This window comes from Vigna radiata, chromosome 2 (genome assembly GCF_000741045.1).
Source record: "Vigna radiata var. radiata cultivar VC1973A chromosome 2, Vradiata_ver6, whole genome shotgun sequence".
In the NCBI taxonomy this organism is placed as follows: Eukaryota; Viridiplantae; Streptophyta; class Magnoliopsida; order Fabales; family Fabaceae; genus Vigna; species Vigna radiata.
The window spans coordinates 8,722,643-8,735,188 of record NC_028352.1 but is presented as its reverse complement, the minus strand read 5'-3'; the positions used below and the strand labels follow the sequence as shown (position 1 = coordinate 8,735,188).

Sequence of the window (12,546 nt, the reverse complement as noted above, 5' to 3'; positions counted from 1 at the left end):
GTGTCACTCCTAATAATAGTGGTGAAATTAAAATATCTTATTTCTTTTTTGAGTTTTTATATTTAATAAATATGTTTGATGAAAGACTAGAATCTAACGTATTAAAAAATGTAATATTGCAATTCACGTAAGTTTCTTTACGTTGAGGTTGTTTCTTACACCTATACAAAGTATAATATTGGACTGGTTGATGTCACTAGTTTATTTTTTTAAAATTAAAATTAAAATAAAGAGTAATTTAATAAATTAAATTATTAATAGAATGCTACTACTAGAATGTCACTAGTCATAACTAAATCTTCAAATAAAAATGATAAAAATACTAAATGAGACTAATCAAAATCCTGCTATTATAGCTTTGATACTTTATAGTTTATTGTTGGATCTATTAAGGATGACATTCACCGAAAGATACAAATACCAATGAAATATGAATCCAACCATATAAGAAATCGAAGAAATTGACACAACTTTCTGTCCAAAACCTTAACACAATGAGTTAATTGATTTTTTTTTCCTTTATACAGTGTTCTACTTTCTCATTTCTATTCAATGTAAGACTTAAACTGACACTTGATTTCCCATGAATTAAATCCTCTTACTTGAAAGTAATATGTCTCAAGAAATATAGGTTTAGAATCCCACAAACGTTCAAAATAAGTTGATAAAACTTCCAAAACTTTTGACCCTACACAACCAACGTCATTGTCTATTGATTAAAAAAAAAAAAAAAAACTAGAGTTTATAACTTTTCCCAAATGCTAAGAAAAGAGATACAATTTAATTTAGAAAAACTACAACTTACTAACTCAAGGTTCTAACTGAGCTATTTTGATATTATTACTCTTTTCTCCTTACTAGTACTATATATTTTGTAAAACAGATTATTAATTAGCTAATAATTTTAGAGATAATGTAAGAATATGTATTTTTATAAAAGTTATACTTATATGAAATGAAGAATAAATTGGTTATACATTTATTTATAACTTTATTTAGAAAACTTTTTCATTATTTATTCATTGAAAAGTATTTCTCAAATATAATAAACAACCTTCTACGTGTATTATTTTTTAAATTTATAAATCCAATTTTGTATATTAAAACTAATGTAGCAGGCATTATATCAAACTTTGATATCTCAAAACCATATCAATCATATGCTATTGATGTTAAAAATGTTTAAAAAATATATATATAAATATATAAGTACATGTTAAAATCTAAACCAAAATCGTGCAAAAACAAACAATACTCCGAAAAAGCAAATCAATCAAATATTTTAAAAGAAAACTAAAACTGATAGCAAGAGGCAAAGCATAAACCAAGTTTTTGTTTTTATCATCAAAAGCATAAACCTAATAAAATTGTGTCTATTAATTAACATTCCAAAAATTAACTAAATTAACCACACAAAAATTTTCTCTATAAATGTGTTTAAAATTAGTATCTTCACTACAAGAAAATCTCTGTATGGTAATCTATTTTAGTGAAAAAAAAAAAAGTAATCATGATCAATAAAATACCTAATTATAAAACTAAATTATTGATTACTAAAATAGTCATTATTATAAATAAAAAGTTATAATTGATTTGTAAATTGGTTTTTCAAATGAGTTAATTTAAAAACTAATTCACTTTTTAGTCAAAATCTTAATAACTAATTTTAGTGACTAATTTACAAAACAATTAAAATTTGTTATTATATATTAGCGACTCTTTCGGTTATCAATAATTTTTAATTTTTTAAATTAATACTTAAATTAGTCACTAAAAGAATAATTATTTCTGATTACGGGTTATCATATAAAGATTTTCTTGTAGTGATTTGAATATATCTCAATCATATATCTCTTTAAATTCAAGGAACAAACAATTTATTCTTATAACATTTATGAATCAAATTTTTTGACTTATAAACATGTCATTCAATTTTATTAAAATTATTATTATACATTAAAGTTAAAAAAGATTTACGATAACACTTTCACTTTATCATTTCCTTGCTTAAATTTCAGATTTCTTTAGTGGATTAATAATTTTTGCGCAAGTTATTTGTAATCGGTAAGCGGTCCACTTGATCTAAAATTCCACATAGAAAAATAAAAATATTTTAATTTTATAATTTAGTAAACGATGAAAACATCACATTCCATTCATTCAACATCAAGTAATCTTCAACAAAATTTCTACGATTTTTGTTGTCCTTATTTGAATTTCACTTTTGTTTTTTTAATATGTAATATTTACGTATAATTAACTCCAATCAAATCAACTATTCTTTGTTGAATTAATTTGAGTTAAGCTTTTCGTTTCTAAATAACACAAACTTCATGCAATCTAACGTAATCAAATTTATGGGATTGATTTATGAATTTAACTGAATTTAATCCCATTGAACTCCTCCTAACACTCCCAAAATCGTCAAATGAAAAGAGAGGAATTGAAATATGAAACTTGTTTGAATGTATTTGATGAACAATAGAGGCTTTATATAGTTTAGGGTAGGCATGGAATCATAAATCAATAACAAAGCAACTCGAGTATAATTAGTGATAGTTAAAAGTAATTAATAGTTTAAGTAAGTTTTAGATATGTTTTATGGTAATTAATTAAGTAGTTGCTGGATATTTTAGAGACCGACAAGGCAATTAAACAAATGTGGCCCTAAACTCTTTGTAATTAATTGAGTCCAACTTTTTATTTACCTTTCCAAGCAAAGATAAGAATTCATTGGTGGGTGATGGTTCATTAAGTTCGACACAGACATTTTGTGGGGACAATTTTGTAGTTCATATGTTTCTACAAATACGATTTTTCGTTTACATATTTCTGTGGCACATGCTAAGTCCTTAGTGGTGTCTGTACATGTATAGTGCATAACAAGAGCATCATTAGTGGTTGTATAACCATGCCTTGAGATATTAATTACAATATTTCTACATCATCAAATATTTTAATTACGAATCTAATTTATACCACTTCATAACAATATTTCAAAATAATATAACTTTATACTAAAAATTGGAATATAAACTCTTCTCCCAGTTCTCTTAAATTACCCTATTTTTGTCTTTAGATATACACTCGATCTTAATCATCTACCTATATATTCTACTCACTTTTATCTTTTTTATTTTTAATTTTATATCACCAGTTTTTTAAAAATGAATTTATGATTATCTTATAAGTACATTATATCACAATTTAAAGTATCCAAAAGGTAATTTATACACTTAAATACACATATTTAATATATGAAATTTAATTTTAATATAACTCATGCATTAAAACGATTTTCATAACTTTAATTATATATGATAACGACCTTTCAGTTTGTATACTGCGCAAGGTACATAAACTAGTTTTCCTGTGTTGTTTTGGATTATTACAGCATCGAGAGTGAGAGCACAGATGGTTAATACATTCTATTAGTTTCTAATTATATCGTTTTATCTTCTAACTCTTGTTTCCAACCACACAATAAAGAAAAAGGGAAAAGGAACATTGACTTAAAACTATGAATTTAGAAAAAGAAAAGTAGTAGAGCAAAGGGTAGAAACTATGCTAAGGTTCGAATAGCCAAGGGCCAGATTTCGATCATGATCAACCCCTTTTCTTCCATCTCATATTCCACTTTCCATAGTATATGTACAAATATAAATATATATATTCTCTTATTTAAAGAATTTCGTGAACAAAGTGTGGTTGTGTGAATTAAAACTTCTTTCATAGTACGAAAGAGTTTGGTTCATAAATTATTTATAAGGTCAAAGAATAATGGTTAATATTATGTGGATCTATGTACGTATATAAAGCATGCTAATTAATTATTATGTTTAGCAACGAGAGAAAAGAAAAAAAAAATTGTGGAGGATATAAGATGCAGTGAGGTATAGCTAACACAAGGCGTGAGAGAGTACAACAAAACAAGAAAATTACGCGCGAGCTGTCTATATATATTATTGTTGATAAATAAAGTAATTAGGCAGACTAATTAATTGTCGATATTATTATTAGAAACTATAAAACGGACCACACTTTATGATTAAATTAATCTCACATCACTCATACTCATCCACCAGCTGTCTTTTCTTCGAAATAAATAATATGTTGAAAAAAATTATATAGAGAAAATTGAGATGAAGAAAATGCAGAGAATGGAATACTGAGAAAGAACAGGAGAAACTCTCCAAAGTTGCAACCCAATCCAATCCTCTTTGAAAGCAAAAGGGTGGCTAGCTTTTGCTCCCCATGCCCCGCGATGATGGACACTTTGTCTAGCTAGACAGCACCCTTTTATCTACCACCCTAACTAGCTTCTTCATTTTCCCTCCCTCGTGTGAGAAACCAAACCTCTTCCTTTATCAATCATTAACATGGAATGGTACGGCCACAATCAAAATTGCTCGGTTTAATTTCTTCTTTTCGCTCCCGAGATAATAGATACATACATATTATACATATATATACCACTTTTCATGCCATCTTTCGTTTTTACTTTACTTTATATCATATTCTCATTTTTCTCCCTTTCTTATAAGATCTTCTGTCAGTCTTTTCTATCTCTCTTCTCTTCTCTTCTCTTCAACAACCCCCTCCTTCTAAAGCTTCTCTCTTTCTTCCCGGTGTTCGTATATTTCAAGTTTTCGCGTTTCTTTTTCATCTGGGTGCTTTTTTTTTTTTGGCTTCAATAACTGAAACAACTGTCTTCTGGTGTGTTTTTAAGGATCTGTCACTAGCACATAATCTGGAGGCGCATGTGTAAACTGGTATAGCTTCGAGTTAAGAAGCTAATTGAGGCTTCAGATCAAGAAACACAAACTAGTTGAAAAGAAAAAGAAGGTTTGATACTGTGATTGTTTGATTTGTTTTGTTGCCTTGACCCGTTTTTTTGCATAGACTTTTGAAAAAGAAAGAGTAACTGTATATGTTGTTATGTGTGCATCATCATTGTGGCAGGTTTTTGTCGTGCGGTCACGAGAAACAGAATTTTTTGTGACAGACATGGCGACGTACTTTCATGGTAGCACTTCAGAAATCCCTTCCTCCGCTGAAGGGTTGCAGACACTTTACCTTATGAATCCAAACTACGTACCGTACTCTGACGCGGCGCAACACCCAGCGCAAAACATGCTCCTCGTCAATCCCAATAGCGCCAGTAACACTAGCCCCACTTCCGCCAACGCGCTCAACTTGGGTAACTTCACCCACGCGCCTCCACCGCCATCTCCCAACAACCACCGTGACCAACAACACAACCACCACCACCACCACCTGATTGGGCTTACCATTCCCTCGTCAAACATCATCGGATCCAATACCGCCGCCGGAGATCACGCTCGCCCATCGTTCCTTGGACAACATGAATTCTCCGGCTTTCACAGCGGTGCTGCTGCGGCAACAACAGCATCAACTTCTCGTTCTAACTATAACTTATGGGGTTCCATATTCGATCAATCTGCTTCGAATATGGTGACAACAACAAACACCCCATCTGAAAATATAGGGTGTGTTGCTTCCACTGTCAATCCATCGACCCAGATTGGTTTCCACAGGCCGAATCATTTGTCGCTAAGCCTTTCTTCACAACAAACACCTTACAGGTCTCTATCCGGGGACGTTCATGCTATATCACCGGCGAGCCTCGGCGGCGATGATATGAGGGGTTTGCAGAACGGGGTTTCTAACATGCATAGTGTTGTTTTGGGTTCCAAGTATTTGAAATCAACACAGGAGCTTCTTGACGAAGTTGTGAATGTGGGGAGGGGAATCTCGAAAGGGGAGGAATCTATGGAAGGGGCTAAGAAAGAGAAGATGAAGGGGAATATTGAATCAACTTCTGGGGTTGGTGAAGGTTCGAGCTGTGGAGGAGAGAACAATGATGGAGGGAAACAAGGAGGTGAGCTCGGCACGGCACAGAGACAAGAGCTTCAGATGAAGAAATCCAAGCTTGTGAGCATGCTCGATGAGGTATATCATATGTTTGTTTACATCAATAAAAATGCATGCACGTATAGTAATGATTAACTTTCCATTTAATGATGCTTGGGGATTTGGTATTGATTTCCTAGAATTTATGATTTGTGAGTCTACAAATGCATTGGTTTGATCTTTCGGAAAGTACTACTGTACTTGAGTGTGTTATCGCTTCCTTGCGGTGCGGGGTGGGTTATGTATGTTACGTTGTGTCACATTTGCTCATCAGTCCAAGAGCATGGTTGATTCAGTACTTGAATAAAATTTGTATGATTCAGCTTTTGACTGTGGGACTGAGGAAATAATAAAGAATGTGACAGTGCAAGAGGGACTGTGAAATTGACAGGATTGTCACTCATTATTTGATCTTAGGGAAAGGGAAACTGGTAAGAAGAAAGTCACATTCGGTCTGATGAATGTCAGAGAATAATTTCAGTTTGGGCCCATTTGGGTCTGTTCCCAGTTTATATCTGAAACTCTGAACCCATTATTGATCACTTCCACTGTTTACATAATAAAAAATATTTCTTCGTCAATCATACGAATTTTTTCACTTAAAAATTGCGGGAACACAACAAAAGGGTAAAAAGTAAAAGTAAAAAAATGCACACATGCATGGGTCCAAAAATCCACAAGCTATAGCTATTAGTATGATTAACAAGTGTTTTGTTACGAATTGTTTAGGTGGAGCAAAGGTACCGACAGTATCACCACCAAATGCAAATTGTGGTAACATCATTTGAGCAGGCTGCGGGTGTTGGAGCGGCAAAGTCTTATACATCCCTTGCGTTAAGGACAATCTCAAAGCAATTTCGGTGTCTGAAAGATGCTATCTCTTCGCAAATCAAGACAGCCAGCAAGACCTTGGGTGAAGATGATTGCTTAGGAGTTAAGGTAGAAGGTTCAAGACTTAGGTATGTTGATCATCAACTGAGACAACAACGTGCGTTGCAGCAACTAGGAATGATCCAACACAATGCTTGGAGGCCCCAAAGAGGCTTGCCTGAACGTGCTGTTTCTGTTCTTCGTGCTTGGCTTTTTGAGCATTTCCTGCACCCGTAAGTGTATTTCCTATCCAATATTTTCTTTCTGGCTATTAAAACTTATATATGAACTAATAAATAAAAGTTGATATTATAGTTTCTATGCAGATGAAATTTAAAGAGTATTTTACGCTTTAGTTTTATATTTCTTCTTTTTTTTCTTACTCAATTTTGCAATTGTGGCTTGCAGCTATCCTAAGGACTCCGACAAGGTTATGCTTGCAAAACAAACAGGACTTACTCGGAGCCAGGTATATATATACATATATATAGTAAATCTTTATTTACCAAAGAAGAATTAGACGGAGATAAACAAAAAAATCAGTATTATATATTTGATGGAGGAAAACGTGAAACCATTAATTATTTTTTGCTTTATTTTATTTACGTATCATATTTTTTATATTTTTCTTAATTCAACCACTTTCTATTTTCTCTTTACCTTTTTAGCTATTTTATTCACAGTTTGTACATCCATTTAATAGTTTTCTTCTTCCCTTTCTCAAACGGATCCTTGAGGGTGACACGCATTATGCTTCATTTTCACTCCAATTTGGAAGTCCATTTTCAAATGGATCTCCTTAAGAAAGGATTGTGGAGAGTGAGATGAGTTTACAATGGCTATAAGGTTTATGACGTGACATAAGTTTATAATAACGCAGGTGTCTAACTGGTTTATAAATGCTCGAGTTCGGCTATGGAAGCCAATGGTTGAAGAAATGTACTTGGAGGAGGTGAAGCAGGAACCGAACAATGGCTCCCAAGACAATAACATAAATAGATCAAAAGAAAACAACAAGGAGTTATGGTCAGAAACTAATGCTGCTACACAAGAATCTGGTGGCATGAGACTTAATCAAATTAATGTTCTCCAATCAAAGACAGAAAGTTTCAACAATAACCAAACCACTTCCCCAACAGAGATCTCCAATTCTAATTCACTCTCAACATCTCCAATGGGAGGTGGAGGAGGAGGAGGAGGAGGAGGGTCTCTCCAATCTGGTTTCCATCTCGGGGACATGCAAAGTCCAAACAAACCAAGAAGCACTTCTGAAATGCAAAACTCTCCTGGTAGTATCCTTTCAGTGGACATGGAAATGAAGCCTCATCATGGAGAGACAAACACCAGAGAAGGAACCAACACAAAGTTTGGCATTGAAAACCATGGAGGGGGTTTTGGAGCATTTCCCATGGAAGATATTGGAAGGTTCCATCATGTCACTGAACAACTGGCTCCAAGGTTTCATGGAAACGGAGTTTCTCTCACTCTTGGACTTCCACACAGTGAGAATCTTACCCTCTCGGGAACTCAGCATGGATTCCTCTCTCCGAATATGCATTTGGGAATGAGAACAACCAATGAAAATGAGTTTTGTGGTGCCATGAACACCCCACCTTCTTCTCATTCAGCGACCAGTTATGATAACATCGACATCCAAAACAGAAAGAGGTTCGCTGCGCAGTTGTTGCGGGATTTCGTGGCCTGAGAATTGATTATTAACTCGCTAGCTAGGATAATGAGATACCCCACAAAGGATATGAAGAATTTTCTTTTTCTGATGTTGCAATATTCCACACAACACAATGCAGTTCAGAGTGTTTTCTCACGACACACTAACTTAGCAGAAGAAAGTTAGCAAGGAAAAAGAAACAACAAAAGAAATGGAGAAGCATATATGAATGTTTGTTCAAACCCGAGCACTGCTTAATTAAGTCACGTGCATGTCCTAGCATGGGAGGGAAATAAATTGCTCCAATGTATAAAAGTGGAAACTGCTCTAAGATTATATATATATATATATATATATATATATATATATATATATATATATATATATATATATATAATATAATATAATATAATATAATTTTATTAAAATACATAAAAGAAAAAAAATGTGAAATCAAGATTTCCAAAATGAAGAAACACAACTTTATACTAACAAATGAAGGTGAAGAAGACATGTTCTCATTGCAAAAGTTATCTTCTATTTTTTTTATTATATAGATTTCATACAAACCACTTCTTTCTTGTTATTTTCACTAATAACAAAGAAATGTTTTTATTATTTTTTTATTAATGATAAAACTATTTTTTTATTATTTTAAATGTTTTTATTATTTTCTTAATTTTATATGACTATATTTTTTGTTTTTTATTTTTTGAATAATTTAATTATTAAAATCATATATGTAAATTTTATTAATTAAAAATATATGTGTGAAAATATGAAAATAGTTTAATATTTAAAATTCAACTAATTAATGAAATTATGAAAAATGTTTACCCGAAAAGAATACATTTAAAAAAAATGGAATCCATACATGTAAAGTAGGACCCTCTTAAAAATAACAAGAAAATGTGAAAATGTGTATTCAAAATTTGTTGTCCATGCAATTTCCGAAAGCGTTTTTACCATGCATTAATAAGAAATAAAGATAAAAATTACATGAAAAATAAAAGTAAATTATTTAATTTTAAATTTAATATATAATTCATTTAAGAATAAGAGAACACCACTGATAAAACCATGGCTTTTTTTACATATAAACAGTGAAAAAGATTACATATGATATGACAGTAAGAAAGTACATACATAAAATAATATAAATAATTGGGATAAGTTTAAATTAAAGAAAATGGTATTTAAACTATTCAATTATATAAATTTAACTGTTTTATTACTGTTTATATTTTATTAAAAATTATTGTTATAAAATAAAATAATTTTATGTCCGATAAACGAAATAGATAAATATTAATAAAGTTTTGTTTGCACTAAATTTTTTTTTATCTATGAAAAGAACATATTAATAAGGAAATTCTTGAAATATTTCACGTGTTGTTTATACAAAGAAAGATTATTACAACTAATATTTTTAGATCAATTGATCTCTCATACTCTCGTCTCGAACTTCAATAATATTTCACTAAGGATCATTGTATTATTTGGTATATATCGGCTGAATTACCTCAAACTAATAGTTTAAGTTGGGGTGAAATTTATTGGTGTATAATTCAATTAAATATCCGATTAAGTTAAATCTTTTAGTAATAAGTTTAATAAAATTTGTACAAAATTAGACCCATCTTAATCATAAGTTTATAGAAAAATCTATAAATATAGATAAAAGTTATAATTGTTAGGACTTTTGTGATGTATTTATTACAATATTAATTATTAAACCGATTGAATATCGAACTGACTTAAACATTATAGTATGTTTAGCAGGTACATTCGATTGGTTGGAAAACATGAACAACAAGGAAAAGGGTTTAGGAATGAAGAAAATAGGTTGAACTAGACACCCAACCCCATACACTTAAAACATTTTGGCACCTACCATTTGGTCGAGTGAAATCTTTTAAGTCTACATGGTGACCATAAGGAATATGAGGAGCAACCAAACACAACATGAGGTCGTGAATGTGACACTCGGGCACTGACAAGAGGGGAGGGAGTGATCGCCAATGCAAGAGGCACAAACAAAGAGCGGCTCCTGACAAGCTTCCAGTGGAACGGGCACATGGAAGAAGTGAACATACACCGGAATGAGAGAGATCTAGAGACTGTATAGGTATGGGACTATAGAGTTGAAGGATAGCTTAAAGGAATTGATTTGGCTACTCATATAAACAAAATGCATTTGCTTTTCGGTAGCCTAACCCATAAGAACTTCATGATTGAGCGTGCTTAGCCTGGAGTAATTTAGGGATGGGTGACCTTCTGGGAAGTTTTCCCAAAAAGTGTGTGAGTGAGGACAAAGTACATTGAAAAGCCTCGTGTTGATGTGTGGGGACAGAAAGTGTGTGAGTGAGAACAAAGTACATTGAACAAAGAACAGATGGATGAGATGCAAAGTATATATGAGGAGGAAATAAGGATGTTAGCAGTTCCTCTCCCTTCTCATAAGGGGAATCTAATTTTTGTTTTCCACCATCCACCACGTCCCACATATCTGTGACATGATTCAAGAAATACAATCATGCGTTGTTTCCAATAACCAAAGTTTTCACCTTGAACAATAAATAAGCCATTGGGCCTAATTGGGTAGTCTGACCCATTTCACTTAGAGCATGACCTTAGTGGGGAAAAGGAAAACTCCTTTGCTCATTTCTTATTTCATTCCACAGAAAACCCTTTTCTCTCTAAGTGCCAAACCCTAACTCTACTCCACCTTCTCTCTTCTTTTTCAGAAATTTGAACCGTACAAAAATTTCATTTAGTGCCTTCAAATTGTTCCTGGCGTCGAGGGCTTCCGTTCGAACCCACCATCTCATTGTTTCATCGAGTAAGTAAATCTTTCCCCTTTCTTATCACTGTTTTTGACCTAAGTCACACCATTTTCTGATTCCATGAGCTCTATGTGATCTTGTCTTCCATTCTTATTTCAACTCAAAAAGCTAAAGTCTATTACCTAATTGGTGATTTGTAGGTCTTTCAGTGCCCTAATTGCTAGGAATACTTTAGAAGCGTTGAGTGAGCTTGCTCTTGCTTGTTTCCAGGTAAGGGGAGCCAAAATTATATAAATGTGTTATCTCTTGAATGTTTTTGAAATTGTTGAGAATATCTATTGAATCTGAATTTTTATGAATTACTTGATGGGTTGATGTCTCTACGTGATTGGATTTCCTGTTATGTGTTTGTGAATATATGCAGGGACTATATTATGCTATTTTGAAAATATAAGGTTCTGGGTGAATGTTTGATGTGCTTTGAATGTCAAGTTGAATCTGTTGAATGAGGTATTACGTGTAATTGGAACTAATTTGTGTTAGGTTGATATCTGATATGGTTAAGTGGTTTTATTTACTGGAAATTATATGACATTGATAATTGATGGGAAACATGGGTTGTTAGAACTTAGGTCTGTGAGTGAAAGTGAGACACTGGTTAAGGGTGTATGGAAACTAGACCACCGTAGAATAATTAGGATACCTTATTAATGACAAATTCAGAGTGTTAGGATGCTTCTGTGTTGGTAGGATAGAGAGAACCTAAAAACCAGAGCTGGCATGTCTCTGATCATAGAGCAGCCCTGGCCTGGTCCAGTACGTTGTGACTAGTCATTCGTATTGGTGACGAAGGTGAGTCTGCTGCGGTGAACATTTGTTCCCACTCCGTTGACCAATTGGGATAAGAAGGTTGGAGAGAGTAGAACCCCTAGGCAAGGATCTGTAACTGAAATTGGATTGGATTTGAGTTGGGAAGTGGGAAGTGTCATGGTGATTTTGGGCATATGTGGTATTAGGGGTGTTTGGGCTGGTTAGGTAACTTAGGCAAGTTAAAAGGAACCTGTGTGAGGCATAGAATTGAGCAAGAACACATTAAAAATGACCATTCTGACTTTAGGAATGTGGAAATTCTAACCAAAAGCACACCTAGATCAACTTATTTTTACCCTAGAGACAAATTAAAATAAACAAATTAGTTTAAATAACATATATATATTATGTACATTAACTAAATTATATATGTATGTTACGTACATTAACTAAATTATATATATATATATATATATA

The 12,546-nt window shown here is 32.6% G+C and overlaps 1 protein-coding gene across 3 annotated transcripts; it reads left to right on the top strand.

The window, feature by feature from the left end:
* The first annotated feature begins 4,137 nt into the window (after window positions 1-4,137).
* On the top strand, window positions 4,138-8,824 carry LOC106756345 (BEL1-like homeodomain protein 1). 3 transcript variants are annotated; one of them, XM_014638733.2, is made up of 6 exons: window positions 4,138-4,387; window positions 4,730-4,845; window positions 4,963-5,973; window positions 6,664-7,037; window positions 7,213-7,273; window positions 7,685-8,824. In XM_014638733.2, exons 3-6 carry the CDS (start codon window positions 5,008-5,010, stop codon window positions 8,507-8,509), a joined length of 2,226 nt encoding a protein of 741 aa, XP_014494219.1. In that variant the 5' UTR covers window positions 4,138-4,387; window positions 4,730-4,845; window positions 4,963-5,007; the 3' UTR covers window positions 8,510-8,824. The 3 variants fall into 3 exon arrangements, with proteins under 3 accessions (XP_014494219.1, XP_014494220.1, XP_014494218.1); XM_014638734.2 differs by lacking the exon at window positions 4,138-4,387 and adding an exon at window positions 4,410-4,630; XM_014638732.2 differs by lacking the exon at window positions 4,138-4,387 and having other exon boundaries at window positions 4,410-4,845.
* The last annotated feature ends 3,722 nt before the right edge of the window (window positions 8,825-12,546 follow it).

What these genes read in the sequence shown, in the direction of transcription:
- LOC106756345 (XM_014638733.2), top strand. Translation starts at nt 5,008, where the DNA reads ATGGCGACGTACTTTCATGGTAGCACTTCAGAAATCCCTTCCTCCGCT. An exon ending in TTGTGAGCATGCTCGATGAG is followed by an intron (nt 5,974 to 6,663) that starts GTATATCATATG and finishes CGAATTGTTTAG; the next exon opens with GTGGAGCAAAGGTACCGACA. An exon ending in TTTGAGCATTTCCTGCACCC is followed by an intron (nt 7,038 to 7,212) that starts GTAAGTGTATTT and finishes TGTGGCTTGCAG; the next exon opens with CTATCCTAAGGACTCCGACA.